This window comes from Ranitomeya imitator, chromosome 6 (assembly GCF_032444005.1).
Source record: "Ranitomeya imitator isolate aRanImi1 chromosome 6, aRanImi1.pri, whole genome shotgun sequence".
NCBI classification, from domain to species: Eukaryota; Metazoa; Chordata; class Amphibia; order Anura; family Dendrobatidae; genus Ranitomeya; species Ranitomeya imitator.
In genome coordinates this window covers 94,100,045-94,111,806 of record NC_091287.1, presented here as the reverse complement: position 1 = coordinate 94,111,806, position 11,762 = coordinate 94,100,045, and the positions used below count along the sequence as shown (strand labels likewise).

Below are 11,762 nucleotides of genomic sequence, written 5' to 3'. Positions count from 1 at the left end.
TAGCAACTTTTTTCCCCATGCACTGAAGAATACTTCCATGCAGGCGTAAAAGGTGTATTCCCATCTCCAAGACCCTATTCCAATATGTAGTAGGTGTAGTAATAATAATATTAGCCAATAACTAATTAGAAATGTAGTATAGTTCTTCTGATTCGCTATGTTGCCTACGCCATGTGCAGAGCATTGCAGAACCTTAGATATCCATGGTTATGACCACTAACAACTAACTAACTGTCACTATGTAAGTGGCAGTAACCATGGATATCTAAGCTACTGCAATGTTCTGTACATGGGGCAAGCAGCGAATTAGAACTATACTAGATTTCTAATTGCTAATATTATTATCATTACACCTTCTACATTTTGGGATAGGATCTTGGAAATGGTCATACCCGTTTTTAAACCCTAAGGCTGGTTTCACACATCCATATTTCACGGTCTGAGTAAGGACCATGATGTCTTGACTGGCCAAGGGCCTCCAGATCCATTCTCAACAGCTTCATAAACATTAATGAGGTTGCTAAGTTTGGGTCAAAAGACCTATGGGTAGTCCACGCTCGGGATTGAGAAATTGGCTTAAACAATTGTTTAGACTGAGTTTTCTGGAGGCGGAAAATACGAAAAGTTTGTCATGCAAAATCCACTTCAGTAAACCATTTTTGTTAAAGAGTTTATTTTATAGTGTTTATTTTCTTCACATCGTGTTTTGCAGCTTTTCAACATGATGCTCTCAAATCTGGTACAGATTCCCTGTCCATTATTGTGCTGCTCTTCTCTCCAACTTTTTTGCTTGATAATGGCTGCTTACTGGCTGCAGGGCTCACATGGCATAATAATGCCAAGCAAACCCTGGCAGTCCCAGGTAGAACCCATTAGGGACAGGGTCTCACAGCATAAATCCACTATTCGCTGCAATAAAAACCATCTGCCCCTTCCATATCACTTCCATCAAAAGAACCATAATATCGCGCAACTTAGGTTCCAGGTTCTGGAACAAATCGAACCAAATAGGAGAGGTCTTAACAGGATTAAAATCCTCAAAAAAAGAGAGGCTTTCTGGATTTTTACCCTCCAGACCCTAGAGCCTAAAGGTCTTAATAGGGAATATGACGTATCGGCCCTTTTGTAAATTATTGTACATTGTTGTTGTATTTTGTATATTTTGTATATTATGTATATACTAATTTGTTCTTTTCTTCTTTCCTCTAGAATCGCTAGATTGCACTACGTTCACTATACTGGGCACCGTTTATACCCTGCACGGTATGACATCACAATCTTCCCCTATTCTATTATGGGTCCTGTTTCCTTTCTTTTTTTCTTCTCTTCTCTTTCTTGTCTTCTATTTCTTTGCATAGCGCTATAGCTATGAGCTTCCTCCCCTAGTCATCTTCTTTACACTGCCTCATTCACACACTTATTGTATGGTCAGGCACTTTTGCCTGCGGTCACATGACCGCTCCCAGCGTCCTGTACACTTAGGGACTCTCTCTGCCCTCCCCTTCCCACTAGCGCTGTCTGTGCATGCACCTTCTGTGGGTGATCACATGACCATGATTACGTCATGAGTCACCGGGACTTATACCCGGAAGTGCCGCCCCTCCTGCAGCGTTGCTCCTCTCTGCCCTGCTCCACTGAGCGCTTAGGATCCAGGTATGTCGGCGGTTACTGCGCCTCTCCCCTCCTTTATTTTCTGTTCTCTGCCCCATTGTGTATTTCCTGACCTGGTCACATTCTCTCCTCACAGCGCCGCTACTCCCCTCAGGCTCTGTGCCTTTTCATGACGCGGCACTCTCCATTGTGATCCTCCAGGTACATACACTCATGCTGCTTATCTGGCTTTTCATTAGTATTCATTATGTGTGGTGTCCCTGTTAACCCTTTCCCCTCGGCTTTGGCTTTTTGCAGCATACTGCAGCTCTTGGATTTTCTGTTCTTGCTAACGCTCATCCAGGTTTTCTGGCTTCCTCATCCAGGTAGTATGTTGCTCCCACTCACTCCATTACTCTAGCTCTCTTCTGTGTGTAGCTCCAGACGTTCATTTTCCGTTAGGCCTCATTTACATCATTCTCCTTTTCCACTTTTCCCTTTCAGGACCCATGTTACCTACGTTTTTTGTTCTCTCTTCCTCATTCATTTTCCTTTTTTTTCCCTTTTTCTTTCCCTGTTTTCTGGGATGCCTAGTTACAGTTATGTGCACAGACTCACGTATCCCTTATTCTTCTAGGTCCTCACGTTAGACCATCCACTATGCTATTCCATATAGCTTCACTGGAGGCGTATTCTGTATCTCATGTCTGCGTTTCTAGTATCTGTAGAGTGCATTTCTGCTATGTATCCTTTTGTTTACTCTCCTCACTGAGCTAGACCCTCTCGGCCTGAGGTCGCACTATTACGAGCGTCCTTCCATCTCCAGTACTATTGTTACTTCCCTTATCCAGCATCTCAGCACGGACTATATCTCCACCTCGCACGGAGCACCTATTGTTCTGGATAGACTCATCTCTCTGGCACATGTCTCCCTGAACCAGATGGAGCATCACGTAGATTTTCGTTTTTTCACCATTAGATCTCTTTTTCGTTTTTTGCATTATATGACGTATATTTCCGCATCATGTGACACTGTATTCATTTATATGTTTCATAGTCAATGTCAAAGAAACGCTCTGACGAAGGTCCGGTGTGGACCGAAAACGTTTAGCACTTTTGTTTGTCTGGATGCATCAATAAACTAAGAAGCTTTTCTTCTCAAATTGAGTGCCAAGTTTTATTCATCTGTTATCTATGGGGTGGACACCCTACTTGAGCACCGCCAATCCTCAGATTTACTGAGTGCCGTGTTCTCTAATCGTATCCTGTTTGTCCGCACACGAGCACCATAGACGATGTCAAGTGGAATTTTTTCCTTCAACGCTACAGAGACAGCTGAAATCCTATCCAAAGTGACTGCATCCAGTGACTTTCTCCAGATCCCCACGCAAGAGATTAAACATAGGGATCTGGAACGTGAGTCAAAAAGAGCAGTCAATCTTGAACTACATATTATCACTCTTGCCGAATATCTCCGTGTCCAACGCATACCAAGGGGCCTACGGGTCCCCTTACAACCCACTTTCTTTAAGGACGACAAGGAATATTGCACTAAATTCGAGCACATTTTAAACAAGTGCTCTGCTGATTTGATGACATTAACCTTGTCTTATTTGCAACAGAACCTGGATACCGTCAACTCGCAGATATGTGCCATAGAAAACCAGTTAACCAGCACCATGTCCCAGGAGGCCTTCCAAGATCTCAAAGCACAAAACCAGGAGACCCTGCGCACACACAGACTCGACCTGGAAAAAAAGAAAAGGTCGAAATTTTTAAGGGACACCGAAGATTACCTCCAGAACAGAGTGTACCAGTGGCGGGAACCCCAGCGAGGCTTCAGGCGTCGGACCTCCCTAAGTTCCTCAGGCTCGGCCGACAGCAGACCTGGCACCTCAAATACCTACACATCCAGCAATTTTTTAGGCAACAGCCGGGGACGCTCAAAAGGAAGACGAGGCGGGGGGGCCAATGTCGCCGGGGACTCCAGAAGCCACATGTCGACCAGATCACAGGTACGCAACCCCCACTGGTGATTAACATCTCGTCAAAATCCATGGACACTTCCCAATTGACTTTACTCCAGAAAGGCTTGTCCTTCTGTCCAACTTATAAGTTCAATTCGTTTGAACTTAATATGGATTTACAGAGGTTCTTCCGTAACCTCCGTTTACGTGTCCATTTTTCCACTCATCTACCTTCAGGTGACCCTCCCTCACAGGCGGGACAATCTCTCCTAGGCCTCCGGGGCTTGGGCCTTCGTTCCCCAAGCTCTTTTATGCCTCCCAAAAATAGTCCACCTATCGAGACTTTTGTCTCGCTGGTGGAAAGGGACATTGATGCCTTCCACCGCGATTTACACTTGGGCAAATTCCACTCTCACACTAACTTATTGCCATCCGAGAAACTGGCCCTTGATCAGTTATCTGCTGATAAAACACTTGTGGTTAAACCCGCTGATAAGGGTGGGGCAATAGTGATCATGGATCGGGCTGACTATATGGAAGAGGCTTACAGGCAATTGAATGACTCTGATATATACAGAGTGACCTCACAAAATCCTCTCAATAATATTGCCCAGAAAATCAAGACCCTACTTGAGTTCCATGAACAGGAGGGCACTATTGACAATAAGCTCAGGAGTTTCCTTATCAAAACTGATCCCATAACTCCCATTTTCTATCTTCTGCCCAAAATCCATAAACGCCTGTTTAAACCTCCTGGACGTCCTATAGTGTCCCTTACTGACTCCATTCTATTCCCTCCTGCTATAGTGTTGGAAAAGATTCTTACGCCTTTGGTCAAATCTACCAGCTCTTTTATCCTTGACACTAATGATTTCCTGGGACTCATTAGGGCACTGGGCGCTATCCCCTCCTCCTCCTTGTTGGTCACCTGGGACGTGAGCAGCCTTTACACGTCCATAACACATGAGAAAGGTATATTAGCTGTAGACAGACTCCTCAATGAAGCAGGCACCCACATAAAGATACGTCGCTTTTGCACGGACCTTTTAAACTTAGTTCTCAGGGAGAACTACTTTATGTTTGAGGACACCTTCTTTATTCAACAACAGGGCACCGCTATGGGCTCGCACGTAGCGCCCCCGTATGCTATTGCATATATGTCATCCTTCGAGCAAGATTTTGTATACACCCATCCTCTATTTCAAACCCACTCGCGCTTATGGCGCCGCTACATAGATGACATATTCTGCATCTGGGATGGCCCTATTGACTCACTTATCTCTTTTGACCAACACCTTAACAACGTGTGGCCAGAATTAAAATTCACTTTGCAACATAACATGGATCGGATAAGCTTTCTGGACACCCTTATCTGTAAAAACGATCATGGTGAGTTATCTATTGACCTATTCCTAAAACCCACTGACAGGAACAGTCTCCTGCATTACAATAGTTGCCACCCCCCCTCCATTAAAAATGCGATCCCGAAATCACAATTCCAACGGATACACAGGATAGTTTCGGATGAAACCACCAGAAACACTAGACTAAACGAGATGCAACAAAAATTTTCTAACCGTGGTTATCCACAAAAGACACTACTTCTAGCTAGACAGACTGGTGTTACCAACAGGTCTAACGACAATAATAAACGTATCCCCTTTGTCAGCACTTTTCATCCGTTTTCCAATATAGTACAATCTACCATTAGACGCCATTGGGGTTTATTGCAGAAAAGTTATCCGACTATCCCTGAGTTTAAGTTACCCTTTTTATCCTGTTTTCGCAGGGCAAAAAACTTACGGGACAAACTAGTGAAGGCGGATGTGGGTTCCAGGAGCACCATATCCAGACAAACTTTTTTACAGACACAAAAGCGGGGTACATTCCCCTGTCTTGGCTGCCTCCAATGTAATAACGTTCAAAAAGGTTCCAAAGTGTTCCATCCACACACGGGTCAGGGCATCCCGATTAGGGGCTATTATACATGCGACTCCTCATACGTAGTATACCTCATTAAATGCCCCTGCGGGCTTGCCTATGTTGGGGAAACCACCCAACCCATTAGGGACAGGGTCTCACAGCATAAATCCACTATTCGCTGCAATAAAAACCATCTGCCCCTTCCATATCACTTCCATCAAAAGAACCATAATATCGCGCAACTTAGGTTCCAGGTTCTGGAACAAATCGAACCAAATAGGAGAGGTCTTAATAGGATTAAAATCCTCAAAAAAAGAGAGGCTTTCTGGATTTTTACCCTCCAGACCCTAGAGCCTAAAGGTCTTAATAGGGAATATGACGTATCGGCCCTTTTGTAAATTATTGTACATTGTTGTTGTATTTTGTATATTTTGTATATTATGTATATACTAATTTGTTCTTTTCTTCTTTCCTCTAGAATCGCTAGATTGCACTACGTTCACTATACTGGGCACCGTTTATACCCTGCACGGTATGACATCACAATCTTCCCCTATTCTATTATGGGTCCTGTTTCCTTTCTTTTTTTCTTCTCTTCTCTTTCTTGTCTTCTATTTCTTTGCATAGCGCTATAGCTATGAGCTTCCTCCCCTAGTCATCTTCTTTACACTGCCTCATTCACACACTTATTGTATGGTCAGGCACTTTTGCCTGCGGTCACATGACCGCTCCCAGCGTCCTGTACACTTAGGGACTCTCTCTGCCCTCCCCTTCCCACTAGCGCTGTCTGTGCATGCACCTTCTGTGGGTGATCACATGACCATGATTACGTCATGAGTCACCGGGACTTATACCCGGAAGTGCCGCCCCTCCTGCAGCGTTGCTCCTCTCTGCCCTGCTCCACTGAGCGCTTAGGATCCAGGTATGTCGGCGGTTACTGCGCCTCTCCCCTCCTTTATTTTCTGTTCTCTGCCCCATTGTGTATTTCCTGACCTGGTCACATTCTCTCCTCACAGCGCCGCTACTCCCCTCAGGCTCTGTGCCTTTTCATGACGCGGCACTCTCCATTGTGATCCTCCAGGTACATACACTCATGCTGCTTATCTGGCTTTTCATTAGTATTCATTATGTGTGGTGTCCCTGTTAACCCTTTCCCCTCGGCTTTGGCTTTTTGCAGCATACTGCAGCTCTTGGATTTTCTGTTCTTGCTAACGCTCATCCAGGTTTTCTGGCTTCCTCATCCAGGTAGTATGTTGCTCCCACTCACTCCATTACTCTAGCTCTCTTCTGTGTGTAGCTCCAGACGTTCATTTTCCGTTAGGCCTCATTTACATCATTCTCCTTTTCCACTTTTCCCTTTCAGGACCCATGTTACCTACGTTTTTTGTTCTCTCTTCCTCATTCATTTTCCTTTTTTTCCCTTTTTCTTTCCCTGTTTTCTGGGATGCCCAGTTACAGTTATGTGCACAGACTCACGTATCCCTTATTCTTCTAGGTCCTCACGTTAGACCATCCACTATGCTATTCCATATAGCTTCACTGGAGGCGTATTCTGTATCTCATGTCTGCGTTTCTAGTATCTGTAGAGTGCATTTCTGCTATGTATCCTTTTGTTTACTCTCCTCACTGAGCTAGACCCTCTTGGCCTGAGGTCGCACTATTACGAGCGTCCTTCCATCTCCAGTACTATTGTTACTTCCCTTATCCAGCATCTCAGCACGGACTATATCTCCACCTCGCACGGAGCACCTATTGTTCTGGATAGACTCATCTCTCTGGCACATGTCTCCCTGAACCAGATGGAGCATCACGTAGATTTTCGTTTTTTCACCATTAGATCTCTTTTTAGTTTTTTGCATTATATGACGTATATTTCCGCATCATGTGACACTGTATTCATTTATATGTTTCATAGTCAATGTCAAAGAAACGCTCTGACGAAGGTCCGGTGTGGACCGAAAACGTTTAGCACTTTTGTTTGTCTGGATGCATCAATAAACTAAGAAGCTTTTCTTCTCAAATTGAGTGCCAAGTTTTATTCATCTGTTATCTACGGGGTGGACACCCTACTTGAGCACCGCCAATCCTCAGATTTACTGAGTGCCGTGTTCTCTAATCGAGTCCCAGGTAGAATACATTTTTTTTCTTTCAAAATAAAGCAAGGGGACTGCCTCATTTAAAAAGGTTGTCCAGTTAGTGCACAACACCTTTAACTTTTATATTTCTCTCCCCAAACTTTAAGTTAATTTACTTTGCGATATGAAGGCTAATTTTACTGTATCCTAAAAGTGGGGATCTATTCGACGGTAGTGGTGAATCGTAAATGAACTGCCCAAGCTAATTCATAGTCTAATTCATAAAGGTTTGTTCTTATTAGGAGATGGAAGGTTTTGATCCAGTCCAATAAATTAATCGGCTATTTTTTAGAAGCATTAGCACAGCATTAGCGATACTGTCTAATTTTCAGGCAGTGCAAACTTAAACAGTTTTAAAATGCGTCAGTTTATCACCAAGATTGATGTTGCTTATTAAATCTAGCATGTCTTTAGATGTCTAGCCCAGGGACCTCAAACTAAAATGGGGTCCGTTGGGCTGCATTGTTAAATTTAGACTTGGGCTATACGGTGACTTTTGCCACGACAGAGGAGCACACTGCTTAATAAATCAAAAGCATCTAAAAAGTGGTGTTCGCCTTCAGTCTTGGACTGATTAGAACCACAAAGGCTGTTGGGTGGAGTGCTCAGTCAGAGAGGCTATGCATACAAATAGCAAAAGACTGACCATTACTTCCAAACAGAAGAAAGGTGTGTACAGTCTACTCTTAGTTTGCACCTGTTCACACCTGTCTTCCTGTTTGGAAGTGATGGTCAGTCTTTTGTTATTTGTATGCATAGACTCTATGAACGAGCACTCCACCCATTAGTCATAGCAGGATCCTATCTACCCACATAAATACAGGCTTCAGTCTGGGAGAGGAATAACATTAGATAGGTTCCAAGCAGCGAGAATCGCCTTATCGTGGCTGCTCGGTATACATGAATTGGCCAATTTATGCGCTAAGTATTCTCAAGTTTTTCAATTGTCTAGAGCAGTAATGCAATTCATATGTCATATATTTCATGTTTTTATGCTACAGGGTGCAAGTTTGTTGGTTATATATGGAGATGGCTACCCTTAGTTTGCACCTGTACACACTTGTCTTCTGTTTGGAAGTGACAGTCAGTTTTTTGTTATTTGTACGCATAGGCTCTCTGACTGAGCACTCCATCCAATAACCTCTAGCGGTTTTAATCATAGCAGGATATTATCTACCCACATAAATACAGTCTTCAGTGTAGGAGAGCATTCACATGAGATAGGTTCCCAGAAACGAGAATCGCATTATCGCGCCTGCTGGGTTTGCATGAATTGGATAATTTATGTGTCAAGTTTTACTATTTTCTAGAGCAGTGATGCAATTCATATTTCATAAATTTCATGTTTTCATGCAATAGCGCTGCAGAGTGCAACTTTAGCATGAATCTGACTTCTAAAGATTATTCTGAACCTCATATTAGCTTCTTGATACCTGCATGTTAATATCTTCCACTATTTGCATATTCAGTAATATCATGCTGTGCTGTATTCCAGTAAATGTTGACATTGTAGACTTGATTTAAGTCTTTTTACAAACAGCTTAAAATATAAGTTATAAAATAATCGTCTTCATTTCCACTTGAGAATTTCCAGTGAAATGACTGCACTTTCCTCTCTATCCTGACTTCTGTAAATTCTAATGGAAAAATTAATGTCTTCATTTTCCATCATAAAAGGTGCATCTGCATCAAAATGTCAAAGGATATATTAAATGCTGCTCCTGTTTCAAGGAAACATATGTATCCATTCATTTAAAAGGGAGTTTTTTTCCCAGGCAAGAATGTGGAATGTAGTATACACCAGACTTAACTATCATTTGGTATTAGTGCCAAGCACAACAACATACTTTTTTTTTTTTTTACTTTATGGAGGTAATGAACAGTCTGAAGACAGAAATAATTTATTTCAGTTTGATCTGTAAGCTGCAGCTGTACAGCTTGCTATATTCCCAGCATTTGCAGCTTCATTCAAAGGGCACTTCCAGTCTCAAATGATATTAACATCAGCGCTATCTATGAACATTTCTCTGCAAATAATAAAATACAAAACAGTTCCTACAATATGTTATCAACGACATTATGGGATTTTAAGACATCATGGATTATTGGATGGTCATTGAAAAATATATACAGGTGTGGACAAAATTGTAGGTACTCTTCTGTTAAAGTACGAAAAACCCACAATGGTCACTAAAATAACTTGAAAGTGACAAGTAATTTTCAATGTAAATTTACTGAATATCAATTAATGAAAATCAGACATTGCTTTTGAAATGTGGTTAAAAAATACAAAAAACAAACTAATGAAAATGTCCTGGACAAAAATGATACCAATGTACTTATAATTATGTTGCACAACCTGTTGAGGCAGAGGCGTAGCTGGGGTTTTGGGTCAGATGGGGCGAAGCTTCTGAGTGGGCCCCTAACCAGGTAGCCTTGATAACAACTGGGTGATGCACCCTAATAGTGGAGGAGGACCTCAGCAGATGACCGCGCTGTTACTGAAGATAATCTCTATATAACGACCAACATGGATATTGCCGCCATATGGTCAGTGGTAGATACCAGTCCTACAGAACATATAAGAGATCACAGCACAGTTACAGATAATGGCTTACCGCTGACGTCCTTTCTGATGGAATCGTTCATTTTTCCCGTCTTTTCCATCTGGCCCAGACCGACAGGACAACTTCTTCCAGCTACAACTTGTCTGCAGAGAATACAACAAAGACACATTTAACTTCTCATATTCCAGCCCCATCACCATCTATTCCCAACCTGCACAAACTCCTCATCCTGCCGATACCCCAATACTGAGCCACTGCTGCTGTATGTGTCCCTATTACTGCACCTGATACCCCAATACTGAGCCACTGCTGCCGTATGTGTCCTTATTACTGCACCTGATACCCCAATACTGAGCCACTGCTGCCGTATGTGACCCTATTACTGCCCCTGATACCCCAATACTGAGCCGCTGCTGCCGTATGTGTCCTTATTAGGGTTGAGCGACCTTGACCTTTTTAGAGTCGAGCCGTGTTTCGCGAAACCCGACTATCTTAGAAGTCGAGTCGAGTGGAATCGGCCGATTATCGCCCGAAACACGAAACCCAATGCAAGTCAATGGGGGAGCATAGTCGGCAGTGAGTGGAGGCCAGGAAAACACCTACACTGCCCATTTTAATGGCAAAAACATCCATTCTTGTTAAAGAAGCTTGTCAATCGTAATTTACCTTATAATAATTGGAAGGCATTTGAAATTGGGGGTCATTTGGCTAAAGTTGTGGGGGGTAGGGCTGGTTCAAGTAATTAGTGGGCCCAGTAAATCTGGACCACGTCACGGCAGTGGAGCAGGGAGAGGTAAGTATTTAAACTTTGCAAGTGCTGTGATCCTGAGCAAGTAGGGGGGGCCCACTCGTTGGCATTGGCACTGGCACAGGGCCGCTCAAAGTACAGCGGTGTGTTTGCACGGCGGGGGCGCCTCCCACCGGCAGCAACACTTTTGCGTACTATGAGAGGCCCTGTGCCAGTGACGTCGCCAACTAGTATTCCTCCCCCCACCTGATGAAGGAACCTGCACTTTCATCTGCACCTTCCTCTTTGTCCCCGTGTAAGGTGGTATGGTATGCGGGAAGAGGAACCTGACTTTCAGCAGGGTCACAATCTTGCTGTGTAGCGTGCACGGGGAATTTTGCGTTATGGGTCAATGTACCAGCAGACTCATCTATCACTGGCTGGGCAATGGGCAGGATGAGGAGGAAACACAGATATAGGCCCAAAGAATAAAGTGGGCTAAATGCAGTTCAAAATTGGTAACACAGGACTAACCAGGGGGCATTGCAGTGGAGGACAACTGGAATGAGAGGCTGACACAGAGAGTAGGCCCAAATCAGTAAGTAGTCGACATGCAGTTCAAAATTGGCAACCGTAGTAAACAGGCGGCCCAGCTTTGTTCAGTTGAGGAGAACAGCAAGGAGTGGCAGACACCGATAGTAGGCCCCAACCCAACTAGTAGGCCAAATGCAGTCTAACATTAACAACTACTTAACAAGAGCCTGAAAATGGAATTTCAGGACAGGAAACCAGGAGAACAGCAAGGAGTGGCAGACACCGATAGTAGGCCCCAAACCAACTAGTACGCCAAATG

At 43.6% G+C, this 11,762-nt stretch overlaps 1 protein-coding gene across 9 annotated transcripts; it reads left to right on the top strand.

Annotated features, from left to right (window-relative positions):
* The first annotated feature begins 1,230 nt into the window (after positions 1-1,230).
* LOC138642030 (uncharacterized) lies at positions 1,231-7,501 on the top strand. Of its 9 annotated transcripts, none has more exons than XR_011313980.1 (8): positions 1,561-1,653; positions 1,748-1,812; positions 2,228-2,334; positions 2,450-3,605; positions 5,959-6,012; positions 6,976-7,082; positions 7,198-7,291; positions 7,396-7,501. XR_011313980.1 is itself a non-coding variant. In XM_069729922.1 (6 exons), the coding sequence occupies exons 1-5, from the start codon at positions 2,886-2,888 to the stop codon at positions 7,243-7,245; spliced, it is 723 nt and encodes a 240-aa protein (XP_069586023.1). In that variant the 5' UTR covers positions 2,814-2,885; the 3' UTR covers positions 7,246-7,291; positions 7,396-7,501. The 9 variants fall into 9 exon arrangements, 1 of the variants encoding a protein (XP_069586023.1); XR_011313981.1 differs by adding an exon at positions 1,909-1,976 and having other exon boundaries at positions 7,198-7,501; XR_011313979.1 differs by having other exon boundaries at positions 7,198-7,501.
* Positions 7,502-11,762: the final 4,261 nt, after the last annotated feature.

Coding starts and splice junctions, on each gene's coding strand:
- LOC138642030 (XM_069729922.1), top strand. CDS start 2,886: ATGTCAAGTGGAATTTTTTCCTTCAACGCTACAGAGACAGCTGAAATC. Junction 3,007..3,212: donor TAAACATAGGGATCTGGAAC/GTGAGTCAAAAA, acceptor TATTTGCAACAG/AACCTGGATACCGTCAACTC. Junction 6,013..6,975: donor CACCGTTTATACCCTGCACG/GTATGACATCAC, acceptor TTATTCTTCTAG/GTCCTCACGTTAGACCATCC.